Source organism: Cydia strobilella, chromosome 12 (genome assembly GCF_947568885.1).
Source record: "Cydia strobilella chromosome 12, ilCydStro3.1, whole genome shotgun sequence".
In the NCBI taxonomy this organism is placed as follows: Eukaryota; Metazoa; Arthropoda; class Insecta; order Lepidoptera; family Tortricidae; genus Cydia; species Cydia strobilella.
In genome coordinates this window covers 14,809,505-14,831,498 of record NC_086052.1, presented here as the reverse complement: position 1 = coordinate 14,831,498, position 21,994 = coordinate 14,809,505, and the positions used below count along the sequence as shown (strand labels likewise).

The window sequence follows — 21,994 nt, the reverse complement described above, 5'->3', positions numbered from 1 at the left end:
ATGATATAGGTTCAGCGATAAAGGAGCACATTTTTTAGGTACTATGTAGTATCTTCAAATTTTTAAGAACACTTTTCAACCACTTGCTGGCATCTAGTTGAGTTGAACAATTTTATGATGGAATCACGCTGATCTGTGATAGTTAAGATAATAGGAACTCTGTCATAAAACAACGCTACCTCGTAGAGTTTAGGCTCTTGAATATCGCCTCTATGAAAGATATTTGACTGCTTACGGTCAAGTACTGCCGAGGTTTTCCCGAGGGGCTACAGTATGGGGTTCTTCAAAAAAGGAGTGTACAGGTTTTTGAAGGGTCGGCAACGCGCATGTAATATCTCTGGTGTTGCAGGCGTCCATAGGCTACTGTGACTGCTTACCATCAGGCGGGCCGTATGATTATTTGCCACCGTCGTGGTATTAAAAAAAGTACAGTCAGCGATAAAAACTTGTGTCAAAAATGAAAAAATTGACTAAAAATGTATTGAAGATATGATTAATAATTATTGCGTTGAGTAGTATCATAACGATTGACTTCTTTCAAAACTTAGAACATAAACGTTAGTAAAAGTTGATTTTTCCTCATTTATTATTAACATGCAACAATAATGTACACGCTCTTAAGAGACCTTCGTGTGGCCACAATAAGCAAAATGTTGTATGACCGTCGTAACAACTAACATTTTAGAAGTCATTCAAAGTATAAAAGTAGGCAACAAGCCAAGGTATGATATAAATATCAATATGGCGCCGCACTTCTAGACGTTAATCGGTGTTGATTGGTGTAATTAGTGATCGTAAATAATGAATTTACAACGTTGTTATGCTTTTCCTTATATACTACACAAACTAGTAACATTTGATAGGTAGCAGTAACCAATAGTAATGAATTATGGAAATTACTCATGTAGTTTTTAAACATCTTTAACGGAACGGACGGAACTCGAAATCAGAATCAGCATTAGAATCAGAAAAATCAAAATGTATGTCAAAATATCCCATAGCATTCATCATTGTTTAAATGTTTATTGTTCAAAACATAACCATACACCAAAACAGAAGGACTTAATGCCATAAGGCACTCTCAAGCAGCTGTTTTTCTCCAATTACCATCCGATATCCGATATCGAAGTGGACAATGTGAAAACGCTCTAACTATCTATTTAAGAAATCGCATGGCAAAATTATAATCTCTAACATAATAAAGATATTTTGAAGCCTTAATATTGATTTTAAATGCAAGCCCTTTTAAATAAATTTTTCAACACACTTGCTCAAAACGACGTTTTTATTCCACCGATTATTGGCTCATAACTAGATATTAAACACGCGTGCTCTTTCAGTGTATTATTCCACTCGTGCTTTTTCATTATATTATCCGACTGAGTTAAGAAGCTAACTGATTACTAATAATATGCATGGAAAGGGAGCCTTCTTTACTTGGTCGGACTGGCGGGCACGGGCGCGCCCGACCGCCTGCGCGGTGCGCGAGCGAGGGCCGGCCGGCAGTACGAGTATGACAGATGAAACACACAATACTAACTGTTTTAACTATTAAAATTTTATTAATTAATTTATTTATTTATTTATTTATTTATTGAAAACACATTTACATGACCTTACAGTATAAAACTAATGCGCCATGAAAGTTAATTAAATTTAAATTACAACTAGTACTATGGTATATTTACAACACTAAATTACTACAGTTGAGCACCTATCATCCATCCTCTCACAAAACCTCAGACATTCACTGCACACAGCCGTCCATCGCCACGCAAACATATCGCAGTCAGTAGCTGATGTCAGGAGCGCATTCAATAGTGTGAGAGCACGAAGAAGTGGCGAGTTCTTACGCGACACAGTGCGAGCCGCCGGCACTGCCAACAAGTCGCGTCGGCGGGGCCTGAGAGCCATCCTGGGAACGTCAGGGACAAAAAGTCGTACCAGGCGGCACACCAGCTCTGGGCAGTCTGACTCGCCACGCAGGACCCGTAAAGCCGTAGTCAATAAAGAAAAGTTTCGCCTGACCTCTAACGAGTTGTAACCGAGGGTCCCTAACAAGAATTTGGTTGGGTACAGAAACGGGTAATACCCGTACATTTTCTTGTACAAGGATCTTAAAAAGGCTTTTTGAACTTTCTCGAGTAACAAGGCATACGTTGACTCGTGTGGGTGCCACACGACCGACGAGGCCTCCAACTTACTTCTAACCAAGGCGTTATAGACCAGTTTCAGTGCGAATGGCTCTTTAAAGTCACGCATGTTGCGAATAAGGAAGCCCAGTCTTCGGTAGCAGTCCTTAGCAAGTGATGACAGGTGCTCGTGAAACGTTAGGCGTGTATCGAAGACAACTCCAAGATCCTTAACCGAGAAGACACGAGTTATGGGCTCGGGTCCCAGCTCGTAATTCGCAATTATTGGATCACGCGCACGGCTAAAACTACAAACACAGCATTTGGCAGAGTTAAAAAGAAGTTTGTTTTGTATACTCCATCGGTAGACCAAGTTGATGTCCTCCTGCAATGACCTACAATCAGTTCTCTGCTCCACACCGTACACTAACTTCAGATCGTCAGCGTAAAGGAGACATTGAGATGACCTGAGAACCGACTGGAGGTCATTGATCATTATTCCGAACAGGAAAGGTCCTAATATGGAGCCCTGACTGACCCCAGATCGAGTGTGATAAGGGGCCGAGACGAAGCATCCATGTCGAACATATTGCTGCCGATCACGTAGATAGTTTGCGAAAAAAGACATCATCTTGGGAGAAAAGCCAATTTCATACAGCTTTTCCAGCAACACATCATTATCTACGCGATCGAATGCTTTCCTGAAATCGAAATAAACGACATCAACTTGGATGCCCTTATCAAGATGTTCAGATATAATATCTACTAAAATAAGGAGATTTGTATTTACGGAACGATTAGGTCTAAAGCCATGTTGACCGTCACACAAAAATGGCCTCATTTGAGCTGATAGGGTCCGATGGAGTACGGATTCAAATAACTTAGCCAGCGTCGGAAGGACGGCTATCGGTCTGTAACTTTCTGCCGCAGAGGTGTCGCCCCCCTTTGGGATTGGCCTTACTCTGGACATCTTCCAGCGGCTAGGGTACACTCCAGCGGTGAGTGCTAAGTTAAATATGTATCGTAAAGGTATTTTCAGGCTCTCGGCACATCCCTTGACAATATACGCCGGTATGTTGTCAGGCCCCACGGAGCAGTTGGATTTGAGCCGTTTTATTGCTGCCTCTACCTCCCCCATTGATATTGAGTCGATGTGGATGTAATTGGCATCAACATCACCACCCCGATCCCCTACCGCATCAGGGTCTAGTTGCGGAGCATCGGGCAGGAACACTCCTGAGAAGTAATCGGCAAACGCACCTGCCGCCTCACTTCCAGTAAATTGTTTCCCATCAAAGGTAACACTGGCTACAAATCCACCCTTTGACTTGAGACTGTCAAGGTATTGCCAAAACGCGCGAGGATCTTCTTTTACCTTACGCTGGATCTGATCAAGGTAGCCATCGTAAGCAGACGCTATACGTTTCCTCACCGCAGACCTTAGTTTCGAGAATTCATTGTACACATCTCTGTTCTTAGTAGTTAATATAAAAGTTTCTTCTTTTTCTCGCAAGTGTGTTGAAAAACGTCGTATGAAACGCGTGTGCATTGGTCATTACACACATCGGCTTTCTTATTGCGCGCTCGCTTACAGCTCGCGCGCACAATATCGCCTCGTGTGTAACGACCAACTTAGCACACTTGTATCATAATGTACCTATACTATTAGTTAAAATTACAATAAATTAACCTTTTCTTTTCTTTGTTTCAGAACGGGGGATTGTTAACAACATACGAGCAATGGTGTCGGTTCCATACGCAGCTTTAAAAGCGGTCGCTACAAACATTTACAGAAAAACTTGACTTTATTTTAAGAACAACCATTATGTTTCTAATATTATCTATTTGATGAAACTCAAGAGCTATTTGGTTCTTGATTTCAATCAACCGGTAGATACAGACATCATCAAATAGATAGTGACGACCAAAGTGGCTAAAAATTGGGCACTTGGGCAGTCACTATCTATTCCATGCTGCCTCTACCTAAATAGCCATAAAAATACATTCAGCAGCAGGATAAAACGAAAGAGATAGAAGAGGGTCATGATTCAATCGTTGTAAGAACCAGTGGACAGTTTTGATACAATTACCTATTGAGTTTGATGGCGTTCAATTATTGGGTACAGCGCAACCAAGTTTGGTAGGCAAACGAAAGTGTGTTCGGCAGGGTGTTCATCCTCACACCCTAGCACCTAAATGGTCGCGTACTGTGCGGTTTAAGAGGAATTTCCTCCCGCGTACGCTTCGGCTGTGGAATGAGCTCCCTGCCGAGGTTTTCCCGAGGGGCTACAGTATGGGGTTCTTCAAAAAAGGAGTGTACGGGTTTTTAAAGGGTCGGCTACGCGCGTGTAATATCTCTGGTGTTGCAGGCGTTCATAGGCTACGGTAACTGCTTACCATCAGGCGGGTCGTATGCTTGATTGCCACCGACGTGGTATAAAAAAAAAAAAAACAAAAAAAAAAAAGTGATTTGGAACAAACGCCTAAATTATTACTAGGTACAAATAATTTGTTTAAAACGAAAACAATTCTAATTATTTTAGACATTAGTCAACCAAATAGTTATTTGAATGTAAATACCTCAGCTAGTCGGTTATGTATTTAATACCAAAACTATGTGTATGTGTGATTGTTAATAGGCCAGTATGTAATTAGCTCATAGTTATCTCGTGTGCCATATTTTGTTTGTTTGCTGATCCGCTAATAAGTGTAAAACAAGGTGCTCTCTATTTATTATAAATTTTCAATATATAACTAAACAAATCATTGGTAGTTTCTGACTTGCTTTGAATTTAATAGGAACGTGATTATATTTTTAATTTAAGAAAATGTATTCATAGATTTTAACTACTAGTATTTTCCAATGAAATAAAAGCTTTGCGTGTACTAATTTATCTTTATCAACTACACTTTTAGTATTTTATTTATTTATTTCATAATAGACACTATTACATGGCATTACAGCGATAGTGATATAATAGAAGTGTCGGTTACGCTTATTATTTAATTGTAAATACTTAGTTTTAGCTATTTAAGCAATAAGAGCGGATGCTTAATACGGTATTTAACAATTGTACGTTCCAATAAAAGTCATTATTTGTCTAATTTTAACCTTTACTTAACTTATGAATATTTATTTGCTCTTTAAGGTTAGGTTACTTAAGTATTTTTGCTCCTATTTACGTACCGTGTTTTTATTACTTATAGTCAATTGCTATAATAAGGCAGCATACGTTTTAAAGAGAATTAATTTATTGTAAATAAATATTTTTTTATTGTAAGTTTCTTTCTGACTTAATTAAGGACACGGTCATTTAGTAGAATATGCATTGAAGAATATATTCGTAATTTAGATGATTTATCAAACTGACTTTAATTGCTGGGATAACACATATATTACCTACTTAGATTAAATGGATATTTATATTATTTCTTGCCGGTGTAAATTATTATTTTTAATTGTATTGTCAAGTTATCACAGTCGATGTTTGGGATTAAATCTAATTATCTGTAATTAGATTTAATCCCAAACATCGACTGTGATAACTTGAGATAATTGAGATTTTTTATTCCTTAATTAGGTATTAACTTTGTATTGTTGTTACTCGTACTATTGACAGGAATACAAATGTTCAAGAGTAAAGGTTGTGTGTTGTGTGATACTTGATGATTGAAATATACATGTAATATGACTGTTTTGTTAAGTCAAAATGCAATGTAAAAAAAATGTTATTGTTTTTATTATAAATAATACATCAATTTTTAACGCATGAGTTGTTTATGTGTTTTCTATCGTTTTCCATATACCTAACTTACACCACTATTATTTCCTATTATATGGCTGGTCTACATTAAAATATGAACTGATGTGATTAAATTCAGAGAATTAAAGGTATTTCACTACTCAAACATTTAGCTAGCTTTAATTCAGTAGGTACAATATCTAAAAAATATCTAGCAAACTAAGCTCGCAAACTATAAATTTAAATATCATTTACTTTCAAGCAACTAAAGCCAATAGATACATAAGTACCTTACAAACTAACATACAATATTAAAAAGCTTAAAAAAGCGAAAAAAATAATCATTTTAGGGACACAGTTTACTGTTGCGTCACCTGTGCAGGATTCGGCAGATAAAACGCTTACCAAAATGGCTCTAAATTAAGATTATATGAATAAGGTGTATAAGATATATAGCAGGTGACAGTACTATCAAGTTAGAAAGCTGTTGTAGCTTTAATATAATAATTAATAATAATTATAGTAAGACTTTATAGCCGTAGTTTTTTTTAAAGAACAAGTATGTAAAAATACTATAAACATATCATTTCCTCCAACTCGCTTCCACAAAAATGTTCCACTATCTTCGCTTTCGGCCATAGGGAAATAGTACTGGAGAAATTACATACAGTTTCGCGATGGTATTCTTCTAGATTGACCACAATTTCAAGAGAAAGAATCCAATGCCCATGAAACTTACAGGATTAATTGACAGATATATAGACTTTAATCTGGCAGTTGGATATAATTTCAGTTTAATTTTTTGTTTGCTTTTTACATGTTCAAAACTTTGTCCAGATTTCACTCCGCATACGTTAAGGCGTGATAAATAAAGTTTATCCAATTTAAGGTGCAGCGGGTTCAGCCGCAGAGTTATAGAAAAATCGTGGCGCTTTAGATCATCACACGGTTGCCAAAAAATATATTATGAATAGAAATATTGAGGCCTTTCTCTAGTTACTTCATTGATTCGAAACCTAATTAAACAACTTTTAGCTCAATAGAAAAATCGCGAACATAGGTCTAAAGCACACCATACATTTTTTTTTTACAAAAGCAAATTTGGAAACTGCTTCTAAAATGCGCATTTTATTTGTTAAAACTAACTTTACTACCAACGGGTTTATAGAAAGTCACTAATAGGACGTTTTAAGTTTTTTCGTGTACCTACCATAAAATTATGAAAGTCGTTGCCAAAATATTTTAAATAACGGGCTGTCCTAAAGAAACAACTTGCATTGGTTCGTTCGTATACAGATATATTATGTCGGGCTCACGTAACCACTTAAATGATTTGCGTTACGTGTGACGTGTCCACCCTGTACCTTTACTAATAGTCCAGGGGAAAAACGATGACAGACCCATTTTACGCCACATTGACACAATACATAATATATTGTACCAGAATTTACCTACATATATTCCAAATTGCAATAGTAATAGATGCTTAACAAGAATTTTATGTAAAGGTCAAAAACCAAATGAAAAAAATATATACTTGTTGTTTTTACCCGTGAGTTTTCATAATATATAAAGCCGTGATCGCTCCGAGTATGACCAGTTACATTATAGCCGTACAGCTGATCACATTCTATCATGACGTCGCCGCTTATTTGTGCCTTCTGCGTCGCTGCCTTCGCGCACCTTATCGCGAGTCAACCAGTAAACAAAATTAATAAAAGGAAAATGTACGCGAGTGAAGAAATAAATAAAAATAACCAGTTTAAAACAGTGGCAAGTGATGGTGTGGCTAATCGCATCGATGAAGAGTATGATAAAAATGCAAAGCAAATGAACTTGCTTGAACCAGACAAAATAATTCGCAGTGATTTTGGAACAGTTTTACCGAATGGAAACATAGTGCGCGCAAAACAAATTGCTGTTGTATCGTACATAAATGGACAACGAAGAGTGCGAAGACATATTTTTACAACAAAATGTCCTTCAAATAAGATCGCAATTGGATCAGAGTGTTTTACGTGTAAAGAGTACGTATACAAATATTAACTTTGTATTTCAGGAAAGTTAATTGTTACCGTTCTCCTTTTATACCCTGTACCTATTACGTATAACATAACCTTCATTTAATGATCTCGCGTTACAACATTAGGTACCTATAATATTTTTTGCTATGAACATATTTTTAAAGTATTCGTTTATACATACCTACGTTTACTTATCACGTCTACGTCTCGTCTGTTACGCATTACGTCCAAGCTGATAATTATACTTAAACACTTTCCGTAAATTCATCAATTTTTGGAATTAATTTAGTCAATGACACAAGGACTTTTCGGATTTACAGTCAATTGAATAAATAGAAATCCAGTCATTTCACCTAAATTCTCTGCGTTTGTAGCTAACCCATATCCGAGGTCGATATCGTATGTTTTACCAGCTCAAAAGTTTTACCATCGAGTGGCATATACGTATGAATTTAAGACCGCTTGCATACATCCGGCGCTATTATCGATACCGATGTATCGTTTCAATATGGTTTCAATACTTTCAATAGCCGCCAACAACTCAACCGCTATGAATACTTTAGGGTACCCCCATGATTGCCGTTTTTTTTACTATATCGACATTATAGTTCCATATAATAATCGGACCTGCTCTTAAAATTTCACTATAATCTGTTGAAAAATTCGACCTGTACATGAGAGCAGAGCTGGACAGCCAGACAAACATACAAAAGCGTTTTTGCCTAAGCTGAAAAGCTCGCAGTTTGCGCTCGCCCGGTCATTATTGTTAAAATTTTCTTACACATGTATATTTTACAACATTAATATTTCCTACATGATACTACGTAAGTATAAATTAACCTAGTGTTAAATAGGCTTAGGGCCCAGCGGCAACCACAGCCGCAACCATTGACGCCGATAGAATCCTTTTACATACGTAAATTTCGCCATAATGCGGAGTTACGGCTGCAAGTCTGCAGTCTGGTGGTAACGGTAGCCGTAGCCACACGTAACAATGGAGCCAATCCTTCTGCTATGCGTCATAGCAATTTCTTCCGTCGCGTGTGATCCGTTATATCGAAATGTCAAAGACGCAACTACAGTGTACACGAACGCTATTAGTGAATCAAACAACCCACTACCTGCAATCATGATAATGAACCAAAGTGAGCCTTCAAAAGTTAATCATGACAAAAAAGTTAGAAGGATAAAGAGAAGCATTACAGCAATAATAATTAATGGAAAGAAAGTTTGTGCTCATGGCAGGATATTACTCGAAAACGAGTGTTTCACGTGCGAAGAGTGAGTACTTAAATTGACAATTCCAAATATAATGCAAATTAATGACGACAATAACAAAAACAAGTTTATCCAAATGCGAAATCAACAACATACCTCTTTGCCCATAAACATGATCTTATGTATTTGTTATGAAAATAAATAATCCTATATTTACAAATTAAGCAATAAAAAGGATGTTCAACGTTAAATTTGTATTACAATAGGTACTAAAGATCTGTCTTTATTTTTTTCAATATATGATAATGATCCTGTTCACATTTCCAACCAACCTTGTACAAGAAAATACGTACCTAATTATAATAAACTTACGTTTGTTGACCTCATGTAAACAAAACGTTTAAGGTAAACGTACTAGTGCTCGACATGCTAATTGCCAAATAGATGACTCCCTGCTGTCACCTCTATTGAATTGACAATGACTTAAGTATGGAGTGTAGAAGTAAAAGGAGGAAAATCTCTATATATGAAAAGTGTCCATCAAAAAACAGTAAATAGGCGGCGCCACCATACACCGAAGTACCTAGACCATACACCTAGTATTTTATATAGATGTGCGCCCGTGCAACCGTGAGGGACAGAATATACGCAATGCGACAAAATTAAAAACACGTTTTAACATTCCTGACAACATCCCAAAAACAACCTACGTAATTTGGTCGGGTTATTTGTTGCCCCTCCCCCATTTCATCTCTACATTATTATACCTCTGTGTTTCATGTCTTAGAGTCTCCTATATTTTACAATACTCTTTGGTCCCAGAGTCTACCAGTCTCTACCTAGCGCCACCGGAGAGATTAGGGACTATTATTTACAGCTGAAGGCTGGTCACTTTTGCAACAGTTCTGCCATAAGAGATTGTCGTCCTTTCTATACCGTCCATATTCAATTCAATTTATTTCAGGCAAATGCCCATATAATTTGACTTAAGACAGACTTAACATAGACTTAAGCTTAAAGATGGCATGTACTGGGACCGTGACGAGCACTAGTACGTTTACCTTACTTATACATTTTTTTAACATATCGAACTCATTTATGATGCCGATGCGCCATTTATAAATATTTTTAAGACTTTTAATTTTAATACTTTTTGTATCACCCAATGTTAGTTTTTGCAAAACTGACTTGTAAAACAATGTGTAACATAATTTTTTAGTTTTAAATGATGGATGGCATGATGCCACAAATACACAAATATCGTAGATTGAAATACTTAAATACTTATATAGAGTACGAGTTGAATGCCAGATCACAACCAAACTGTGTGACATTACCGGGATGTTCCTAAGTAGATTATATAAATTATAATGGGGTTGGCCGGTCGAAATAATTAGCAGATGGCGCCTGGATAGCTTGCCCTGTCAATCCCTAGAATTGTTTCATATTTTTGTATTTTTAATGCCCTGGATGCCATGAAAAAGGGGCAAGCTATGATGGCGCCATCTCTGCAAACCTTTGACAGTTGCGAACCCCATTGAATCCAAGATTGGAATGAACTTACCAAACGCTTAAATATTAATTACTTTGTATTAAAACCTCGACAGTGTTTTGATTTCTCTAATATCAGTTGCTACAATTATAAACGTTAACTGAAATAATACATCACATGGTTGTAATATTGACTAGGCTTATTGAGTGAATATTATAAATGTATATGTTAAGGAGCATTGGGGTAATTTTGAAAGCGGGATAATTTTGAAACTTGCAAATAATTACTTAACTAGAAACACCTTGTAAGCAAGATGCCATAGTAATCATTGCAGTAGCGTAAGATTCTCTGCCTTTTTGATATTTGCCATTAAAAAAATCATCCAACTTTCGAAGTGACCCCAAAGCATAAATGTCGGTTAGTTAATATTTGAACAAACTCAAAGAAGAAATCAAGAAGTTTGATAAATGTAGCCGGTCCAGTGAACGGAAGTCGGTCATACAAGTTTGTCAGTAGAAAAACGCGCGAAATTTAAATTTTCTATACCTATATGTACTAGGTGTATAATTTGCCGCTTTTTCCTACTTACGGAAATGGCTTGATAGACTATAGATTATCTATTAGAACTGTATGCAAATATTATTAATACAAAAAAGCCTAAGTACGTTAATGGTCACATTTCAGTAATATGTAATGTTTTTTTTCTTTTTTACAGAATAAACTACGAAGATGATCGATGTACCTGAACTATGCTTGAACCAGCGACGGATTTTCAATATTGTGTATTCGGAAGAAGGGTCGCCGTCATCAATGACTGTATAGAATGGAGCCAAATGTATTTATTTTATTGAATAAGCAAATGCTCAATAAGTAACTAAGTACCGTCAACCGGGGTGAATAGGGACAAAACTTAAAATGTGATTTACCGGACAATTTCTTAAAAAATACTTAGTCAATTTGTATTATTCGGTTAAAAATAATCGTAGATTTTGTATGATACAATTTGTGTGCGTATTTATTTTTGAAGAAATGATCAGGTTAATCACCTTTTAAGACTTTTAAGTTTTGTCCCTATTCACCCCAGCCATCCCTATTCACCCCGGTTGACGGTAGTTCCAGTTTTAACAGGCTGGCTGACACACACAAGGCGAAACAATTTACGCTTAAACAAAACCCATTACATTTATAAATGACCCATAAGGATCAAAATAACTATAGAAAACAACATTATGTTAGCTCTATTTTTATTATCGTCTATAATATACCTATAAAGTCTTTGTTTATGGAGCATTCCACGAAATTGTCTACCGTTCTCCCATATAATTTGCATGTACAGGAGATTTTTTCTGCTCTTTAAAAATGCTCAGTAAAATGTAAAAATGTACCTAATATACGAAATAAAATGCGTTTGCACGGGACAGCTCATGGAATGCCTCTTATAGTCTATAGAGGATGTATTATTTAAAATAAAGTATGATTATTTCCAATCCTACTAGAGTCATATTTAGCATTATATTTTAGAATAAGGAACGTTTGTTTACTATTGAATAATTTAAATGAATTAGTGAGACTGAAAAGTGAATAAGTTTATTAATAATTGAAATTGTGTATGTATGTAATAAAGTACTGACAAGTACGAGTAAATGGTTAACCTATTCTGAAGAACAACAGGTATAAGCGTTTTCATCTTGTTCGATACGATATCGGATGTCGGAAGGAAGTAAAATGTAAATGTAAAATGTAAGTGAAATGTATGATGTTTCTCTGTACCTATTTATGCATTTAATAAATCATTATTATTAAAAAAACGATAAATAATGAAAAAAGGCGGACTTAATGCCAATGGAACTCTCCTGCAGCTGTTTCTGTCATAGGCGCCTTCCGACATCCGATATCGGAAAGGCGCAACCGATAAATTCAGCCATGTCGGAGCTCCTCGTCAGCTGTCGGACCGATAATATTTGTTTGTGTGCGTATGTGTAGGCATAATGCATGTTGTAGTGTGCGTGACCGCTAAAGACGGCGCCCGGGCGCGCCCCCGCGGCCTGACTACGCGGATGTAGGATCCTACATCCGATATCGAATCGGACAATGTGAAAATGCTCTAAGGGTAAAATGCTAGGTTGTTCCAAAATTGCATCTTTAATCGTAATGTTTCGTTAATCTATAAATAATTTGTGTAAGTAAACAAGACGGGTCTATTGTTTCCCATAAAAAAATTAGTTCATAATGTATTGTTTGCCCACAATTTCATTAGTCAAAATTAGGTTTTTCTCAGAAACGCATAACTTTTCAGGATTGTCATAAAACAAACCTAACCTAACCTATAGGATAACCTTACGAAAATCCTGAAAGTAAACGGTTTCAGAATTATGACTAATGGTAATCTGATAAACATTACACTATGACTTATGACTTTCAATAAAATTATGTCGAACAAAGGGACTTCAAACACGACATGTATGTATAATGTGCTTCTCGGTAGAGAAAGTGTTCCTTTCTGACACCGCTATACCTTTAGCCGCCCATACATCAAAACTTGCCAAGACCAAGGCAATTATAATTTATCAAAATAAAGATTCAAAATAGACTGGAATGGTAGACTTTTTATAGGCCTCTGGGCAGCTAGAGGTTAAAGTAAGAAATGGTCACTTCATAGCGTCATTATTGCACAATAAGCGCTACTCTAATAATACGTCTTTTGCATTGTATAATTAATATAATTATATCCTTTATTACAGTCATATTCCTAAACAAATACCTACTTAGGTATCTACTACAACAGAAAAGAAAAATTACGACCTCGTATTGTTTCATGGTCTTTCTTGCCATTTTTTTTCTTTTATAAGCCAAACTGTTGCCTAATAATTAGATGCCATTACTTATATACTTAACTTATTTTGTGTGTAACTACTTGTATAATCGAATTAATTAATTACATAGTTTCGTTTTAATGATTGTTAAAGCCAATTCATGACGTCGTAAGTACTAGAATTGGCTTTTCCTATGACATTATTTATAAGTATTCTAAGTATGATTCACTACGGCTGTGTAAAATGTAAGTATGCATTTAATTTATAGAAAAACAGTTTTTAATGTTATGACTATGTCTAGTACGTCACAGTAGTCAATTTATTTCAGTGTATTCAATGCCCTTTAACCTACATTTCGGGTTTCGTAGTGTATATAATATATATAAAAAATTATATAATATATAAAAAATGAAAAAATACAAATAACTAATTCATGTTTTGAAAACGAGGTTTTTTTATAATTTAAAAATCCAATAATACAAAAAGCCCGATTATTTCTAAGTAATCCGTTTCCGATTAATTCCACTTATTAGAAAACTAGTTCCGCTTGTCATATTAGTTGTAGTTTGTAGTTTATATTATGCAACACGGCCCAGTCCGCCCTCGAAATACCCAACTGGCGTAAAGTGGCGCAGAATAGGGCAGAGTGGCGCTCTCTTGTGTCAGAGGCCAAGATCTTTTTGGGTCACTGAGCCAGTGAAGTAGTAGTACATAGTAAACCCGTGCATAATCTGTGACTATCGCATAATTATGATTATTATAATATTTTGGTATTGTAACATTTCCTACCTCTATTCAAGTTTTTAATATGAACTGGAGATAATAAATTGTTTAAATGTTTACTAGCGTGTTATTGCTCTTACACTATCGAGTACATTTGAGAGGTCTTGCAAAGGAATTTAATGGCATTCCTTTTGCGTTTGCTCTTCTCCTCAAAAGTTGGGTGAACCCTGTACCTACTATAGTCGTACTTTAGTGTTTCATTCAAAACTTTGTTCACGGAGTACTTTTGGGATCACCTCGGCATTAAAAACCGGTTATATGTGTTTTTTTTTTACAAAAGTACTTCGCCATACAATTTCTATGCACGAAACAAATAAGCGTTGCATATCGCTGCCCCAATATTACATTTTGAAGATAGTTGAAATTCGACTTAATGTCACTATGATAAAGTTCAAATTTCAGTTCGATAAAAGTGAAACATAGAACCCTGTAATATTGGGCCAGCGATATGACGATACAGTCCCGAAGCGTGCTCACTGACAACAAGATTCATGGTCAATGCTCTGTCCATTTAGGACGAGAAATGGGTAATAACAAGTTTCATTTCAGGGGCCCGATTTTTAGGGTTCCGTAACCAAAGGGTAAAAATAGGACCCTATTACTAAGACTCCACTGTCTGTCTGTCCGTCTGTCTGTCACCAGGCTGTATCTCATGAACCGTGATAGCTAGACAGTTGAAATTGTCTGCAAAAACAAATACTAAAAAGTACGGAACCCTCGGTGCGCGAGTCCGACTCGCACTTGGCCGGTTTTTTTTATCAATGTTTCCTTTTAAATTAAAATATACCTACATACCTGCATGTAGATGTAGTGTAGGGACGCCCGGCCGGAAGCAGGCGGGCTGTCGATCGCTTGTCGCATTCATTCAGCCCAATTCCCTGGAGTTGGAGTACATACCTGCATGGTGGTAATAGTGTTCCGTAGCATGAGGACAAGCACAGGCGTCGAGATCAACAATACCACGAATATCCCGACGCCGACTCCGAGGGTCCGGCGGGCTGTCCACACTTCGTGCTGCACTGATGTCCTTGAGCAAAATACAAGAGTTCACTAACTGAATTGTTTACAGTCAGAGTTCAGATCTGGTGAATGCGCCGCGAGTGCACACGCATGTTTGCTTCAGATTGCGCACCGAACTAGCGCAACTAATCTTGCGGTATCGAAACAAACCCTACGGGTTTAACGATACTTTGTAAATTAGATAGATATTGTTGTTGTAATTACTTAAATAAATAAATAAAATCAAAGGCTCGATATAGAGCGCGCAATCTACAGCAAACGTGCGTGCGTACTCGCGGCACATTCTGTAGATCTGAATGCACTATTACTATTAGAAATATATTTGTTATCCAATGGAGTCCAAGTCTGCGATCTACAGAATTGCAGGCAGTTAGAGAAAGATCTGACACCGAATGTCTATGAAAAATGTTAACAGGTCTTAAGCGAGGTTTAGACTAGCAAGAACTTGCATGCAATTTACATTACATTGCTGACTACTAATTTAAACTGCATTCAAAATGTTTATCAGATACCGCAGTGTAATGAAAATTGCATGCAAGTTCTTCCTAGTCTAAACCTCGCTGTACAAACAAAGCTCTCAGCAACTTACTATAAATCGTCCAACGCCTAAAATAGAGTATTTTCCTACTAGTCCAATCAGTTTCTCTTTTAAAACTGTCTAAACCATTTGCCAATATGAAATTTATATGAAAACTTGTGACGTCACCGTGAAGTAACCTACTTTTGTATCGTAGATTTATTAAAATAAATATAAATAGTGTCAAAATATAACTGCTGTTTTTTTCTAATAATTATCTGGTGCTTTATTTCATGCATGGTGTGAAATAGTTTATCTTAAATACAGGAAACATCTCTATTAACATGCTTTTGTCGTTTTATCGTATTCTTTGTTCTAAATAGTCAGTTCGAGAGACGCAGCATGATACAATCTATAGACGTTAAGCCTTTATAAGGCAGAGGAAATATATTTCCCACCTGATTTAGAACTTTATTTCAAAGTGATAGAGTTAAATTTTGCATAATTTCTGACACCATTATGCCTTATAAAGGGTTAACAGTGCTACAGTCAGCACAGCATCAATGGTAGTAGATTAAACAACACTCCAAAAGTATCTGCCACCTGGGAATTTTTCTCCAAATAGATATTATATCTCTACAGTTTGCGTTCTAAATTACCTTTCACAGTCGAATTGTTCTACATACAGGGAATAACATATTTTTTCAAACTATCAGAGTATGGTAGATACTTTCGACACGTAGTCTGATCCGTTATTTTTGATGCTGACTGTTTTTATTTATTTATTATGCTGACTGTACCATCCCATTAATACTGTTACCAATATAACATTACCTGATTATACTCCTGAACCCATACTGAAACCGCCTCAACTTGTCCAAACAGGCTTTCGAATCCTTTGCGTAATTTGGTCCATCATTGCTCTTTGTAGCCGGTATTTTAACAGTCTCGTTTATAAAGAACGAGGTTTTGTAGCTGAAACAAAGGAACCTTTTTTTAATTTTAGCGTGATACGTACCGGGGTTATTCGGGTAGATACATTTTGGCGAGTTGAGAATGTTGAGATTAATGTTCGTGATTGGACTCGTCACATATTTGTCGTATGAGATGTTTTTTTTATACTCGTACTACGTCGGTGGCAAACAAGCATACGGCCCGCCTGATGTTAAGCAGTCTCCGTAGCCTATGTACGCCTGCAACTCCAAAGCAGGTACATGCGCATTGCCGACCCTAACACTCCGCAACCTCGTTGAGCTCTGGCAACCTCACTCAACGGCAGGAATACAGCACTATGAGTAGGGTCTAGTGATCGGTTTTCTGTAAGGTGGACTTCCCCAGTTGGGCTCTGCTCTAGATCTGAAAGACATCCGCTGTGATGTGCCCTACCACACAAAGCGAGATGACATTCACAGTGCCCTTACCTCTCTTTTGGACGTAGTTTAAGGACATACCCGGGTCCATGACGCAGTTTAGGGGCATACCCGGGTTCATGACGTAGTTTAAGGGCATACCCGGGTCCAGGACGTAGTTTAAGGACATACCTGGGTCCAGAACGTGCAGAAGGTTCAGAAAACGGTGTGGTGGACAAACACTTTTTTGGTCACACGCGGCTGCCATTTTAATTAACGATCTTGAGGTCTTCCTCGAGGGGCTGTATCAATTCGAATCCTGAGTTTTGATTTACGATCTTTAGAAAAAAATCATGAACATAGGTCTAAAATGCAATTTAAATTTTTTCTGCAAATTATGCACAAAAGTTAAAAATATGAAAATTGCTTCTTAAAATTACTTTTTTATTTTATATAAACGTCGACAACATATAAATTAAAAAACATGATATCCGCACTCTCGGGCACGCACTTCCATCTCACTCACGTTTACGCTGAGTGAGTGAGAAAAAAAAATACAACTTACTGAGCCACCCACACACTTAGGGCTTCTTGCACCATCCCACTAACCCGAGGTTAACCGGTTAAACCGTTAACCACTTAACCCCGGGTTAGTGGGATGGTGCAAGTGGAGTGGTGGGATGGGATAGTTTTTGTAATTCGAATTAACAAAATAAAATGTTAATCCAGGTTATAAACTGTGCTACACTAGATTTCAATCTGATCGGCTATTTCTGCATGACGAGTAACAAATATCGAAACATGCAAACTTTCACATATTTATAATAAGCACTTATTTGTTGAATACACACCTACACAGTGGCTCCGGCGCTCTGTTTTTATAAGACAAACATATTTAGGCAATGACATTTAAGCGAGTCTCCTACGCAAAATGATTTAAGGTCGCGCTTTGCCCGTTGCCCGGTAACCGGTAACAAACCATTAGAATATTACTTTGATGTCATCAAACGCTGTTCGTTCTCCCGGTAATTTTTACATAAAAAAACAGTACCGAAACCAGGAAATACCGGGAGCATTTGTTGAAGCCAATCTGTTCTACAGGTTGGGCCAGTGATAAATGCATTTAAAAAAAATTAATAAATAATAAATTTTTATGTTTTTAAATAAAAATTATAATTAGAATTTGGGATAAAGAAATAAATTTTACGTTTTAAAAATTAAATCATCAAGATGTCGTCCGTAGCGGTTGCGGCACTCTTCCAGTCTTGCTTGTAAATTTTGAAAGACTTAACAAGACTTTCGTGTTAAGAGATTTCCTGGCTCCGAAACTTCACGAATCGTATGGTTACAACAACAACACATGGTTTCAGCAAGACGGGGTCACCTGCCATACAAGTAACGTGACCCTAGAAATTTTGCGTGAAATGTTTCCTCAAAAATTGATATCGAGGCGAGGTGTCATTGCTTGGCCTCCCAGGAGCCCTGACTTAACTTCGGCAGACTTCTTTTTGTGGGGTTACTTGAAGAGTAAAGTGTACTCCAATAATCCGACAACCACATCAGAATTAAAAAAGAATATTCGTCAAGAAATCCAATCAATACCTCCGCAACTTCTAACGAAAGTCTTTCAAAATTTACAAGCAAGACTGGAAGAGTGCCGCAACCGCTACGGACGACATTTTGATGATTTAATTTTTAAAACGTAAAATTTATTTCTTTATCCTAAATTCTAATTATAATTTTTATTTAAAAACAAAAAATTTTAATTTATAAAAAATAAATAAATGCATTTATCACTGGCTCACCCTGTATTAAGAACTCTGACCCGCTCCTTATAACTTGTGCACTGTATATAATTTAATTACGTATCAATTCGTTTACTCACACAAACCTGCCGCCAAGAAGCCGCTCTAATGCAATCGAAACATGCTTTTAATAACATGAAACTTTAGAAAAACATTTACGTAACGTACCTTTATTTATTTCTGGTACTACATGGTTATCGCTGATATAAAATGTTATTTATAAAAAGAATATAGGGCAAGTAAAACCGTTGTAAGTATATTTGGAGAAATAGCAAAAATAGTACAATACTTAGTTATAATTTAGTTATGCAAATAGTGCAATAAATAATAGTATTTATTCGGTTAAGGACAGATTCTGGTTACGGCAGATTCGTTTTAAGGCAGAAATTGGACAGTCGCGACAAAAAACCACCTTATTCTGATTACGGCAGATTCTGGTTATGGCTGATTCTGTATATGGCAGATTCGTGTTAGGACAGAAATACAATTATCAATAAAAGTGGATAGAACAGTAACTTTATGTTTAACGACACACAGTTTGACAACAGTTCAATATTTTAAGTGGGCTTTTTTATATTATGTATAAATGTCATTATCGCGATCTTTTTTATGTGAATATAAATGTCAAAATTGAAAACAAAATACGTTTTAGGCATAAATATTCGTTGTATTAACTTGGTAAATAGTAATGCCTTCTATCAAGTAAGTACGCACGTCTTATTGAAAATATATTCTACAGGAAACGTAATATGAAATGTAGAGGGTAGCGCAGGAGCCCGCTGTTTATTTGCGTAAAGTGTAAATGTCAAGTTTAAGCTTCTAATGTAGCCCACGAGGTGGCAGAACCAGCAAATTATTCGATGCACAAAAAAACGTTCGTGAACTGTAGAGGGCAGTACTTGCTTTAGCGTAAAGTGTTTGATGTACAGTTTATGTTTCCGATTCAGGCCACAAGATGGCAGACCCTCCAACGCGCACGGCAAATTGAGTTTCTAAAACAGTTTTTTTTTTCTTTTTAGGCAACCCGGTTTCGGCAGAAGATGGAATAACCTAATAATCTTCGAAAGCGAAAGTGGTGGTCGATACATTACATGATTACATAGATAACAAATTATCTCAATTCTCTGTTCTGATAATATAGTAGTGCAATGACAAAGTGAGGCAATTTCATCGTCAATATCAAATTTCTTCTTTCAATATCGTTTATAACGTCACTCAATATTTTTTCAAAAGGGAAAAATTTAATACATTGATATAAAAATTTCTAGTAAGTATCACTCGCAGGCGTATCTGCTTGAAAAATATTAGTCAGGATGGTAACTAGTTAGGAAGGTAAAGTCCTCTATACAAGTAATATTAGCAATGTCATTGGAAAGGATCCACTGGTTACTCTTGGTCCACTCCCTTGATCAATCCCACTCTCCCTTACATTATTATATGAATAATAAAAGCAGGTCATAATACACATTTATTGACCTCATTGACCTCATCGATACCTCTAACCTCGATTATATATTGCCTCAAGCAAAAAAACTATAAATAATTTATAAACACAGCTTCTATGTGTAATCTTATAAATCAAGATCTATTTATAATTAAGTATACCTTACGCCAGCCGGGCAAATTGCATATATTTACATATCGACGTCATACATACAGATTAGCTTGTATTTCCCACGCGTCGCCGTCATATCAGTACATTTTACTCCATCAATCCTAAAATACTTGTAGATATCTACGTACATATATTTATTTAGTACAGTCAATCAAACACATGTCAGTTAAGTCTCAAGCGCTAAAAAAAATATCGCGCCTGTTAATTAGCTTTTGTTTCTCTTAACGTTTCGATGTCTACAGGAAAGACGCGAACGATTTAAGCATACAATAAAATGTGTAATAAAATTATGACCCAGTTATGTCAATTTGAATTTATGATTTTATAGCTCAAAAAAACAGCTTAAAATAAAAATAATTCTATTCTATGATCTGAATAAACATATGAGTTTCCGAACAAGAAAGCTTCTATAAGCATAAAATTCCGTCTAACAACATAAGTCTCCCAGACTGCCGCGTTAATATTTCCGAGCATTTTTAAGAAAAACCCTTTACATACCTCACAATTTACATACATACCTTAACATATCATCAAGAAGTAATAATAACTTAAGTAAGGGATTCCCGTGTTTAATTGAGCACGCGTGCCGACACAAGTGGTTTTGGCATGCGATCAATGATTACGATCTGTGCTATGATTCATAATATCTACGTACATCGCTGCGGGCGAACCAGTATAATCGGAACCTCTATTTTTTTTTTTCTTTATTGGGGAAAAAAACAGACAGGAAGATAGATAATATAAAACGAAGAGAATGGTTTTTACATTAATAGGTGCAACCTACATCCTGAGACAATTCCCACTAAGATTTATAAATCAAGAGTGTATAAGTGGCATTGTCATCGGATTGAGGTACTTATATGTGGTAGGTATAGTAGATAGGTACTAAACTAATAATGATAACATATGTGTTAGGTATAGTAGAGATAGATACATAACTCTAGATACATAACTATGTGTGTATTTATCCCTACCTAATACTTACCGTCGGAAAGGACGTTCTTTAAAAGTGAATAATTAATTACGTGAAGAAACGACCAGTCACAAATAAAGCCAATATATTAAAAACAATCCCCAACCCTTATATACAATCCCAATAAAAATTTCGTTAGCGCGATGTAGAGATCGCCGCTCTCGGTACAGCGCCATCGTGCGTGATATTTGGCAAACTTTTTTATATGAAATTCGAACTCGACCAAAGGGCATCTTATACTGGCAAACCAGAAGCGAACTGCTTATTAGGAATGATAACACTGGTTTATCAAGTTTGTAAATGATTCCATGTTAAGTAGGATAAAATTCCCACGACCTGTGAGCTAGTAATATAAGTAGATTATGAGTCGAACATTTCACACTTCGTCATGAGGTATTCCCCGAGTATTTACGGAATCTCCTTCGCGTTTACCCATTAAAAGCGTCGAGTGGCAATGCACTACCTTGACATTTTGACAGGCCAATTTGAAACTCACATCAGAATAATACT

General features: G+C 36.3%; 1 protein-coding gene across 1 annotated transcript in view; it reads right to left on the bottom strand.

Moving 5' to 3' along the window:
• The window catches only part of LOC134745875 (uncharacterized), a 48,532-nt gene that overhangs the window by 9,315 nt on the left and 17,223 nt on the right, over window positions 1-21,994 (bottom strand). The window contains exons 4-5 of the mRNA XM_063679970.1: window positions 16,577-16,825; window positions 15,103-15,232 (exon numbers count right to left, since the gene is read on the bottom strand). Coding sequence (XP_063536040.1) covers window positions 15,103-15,232; window positions 16,577-16,825 — 379 coding nt within the window. The remainder of the gene's footprint in view (window positions 1-15,102; window positions 15,233-16,576; window positions 16,826-21,994) is intronic.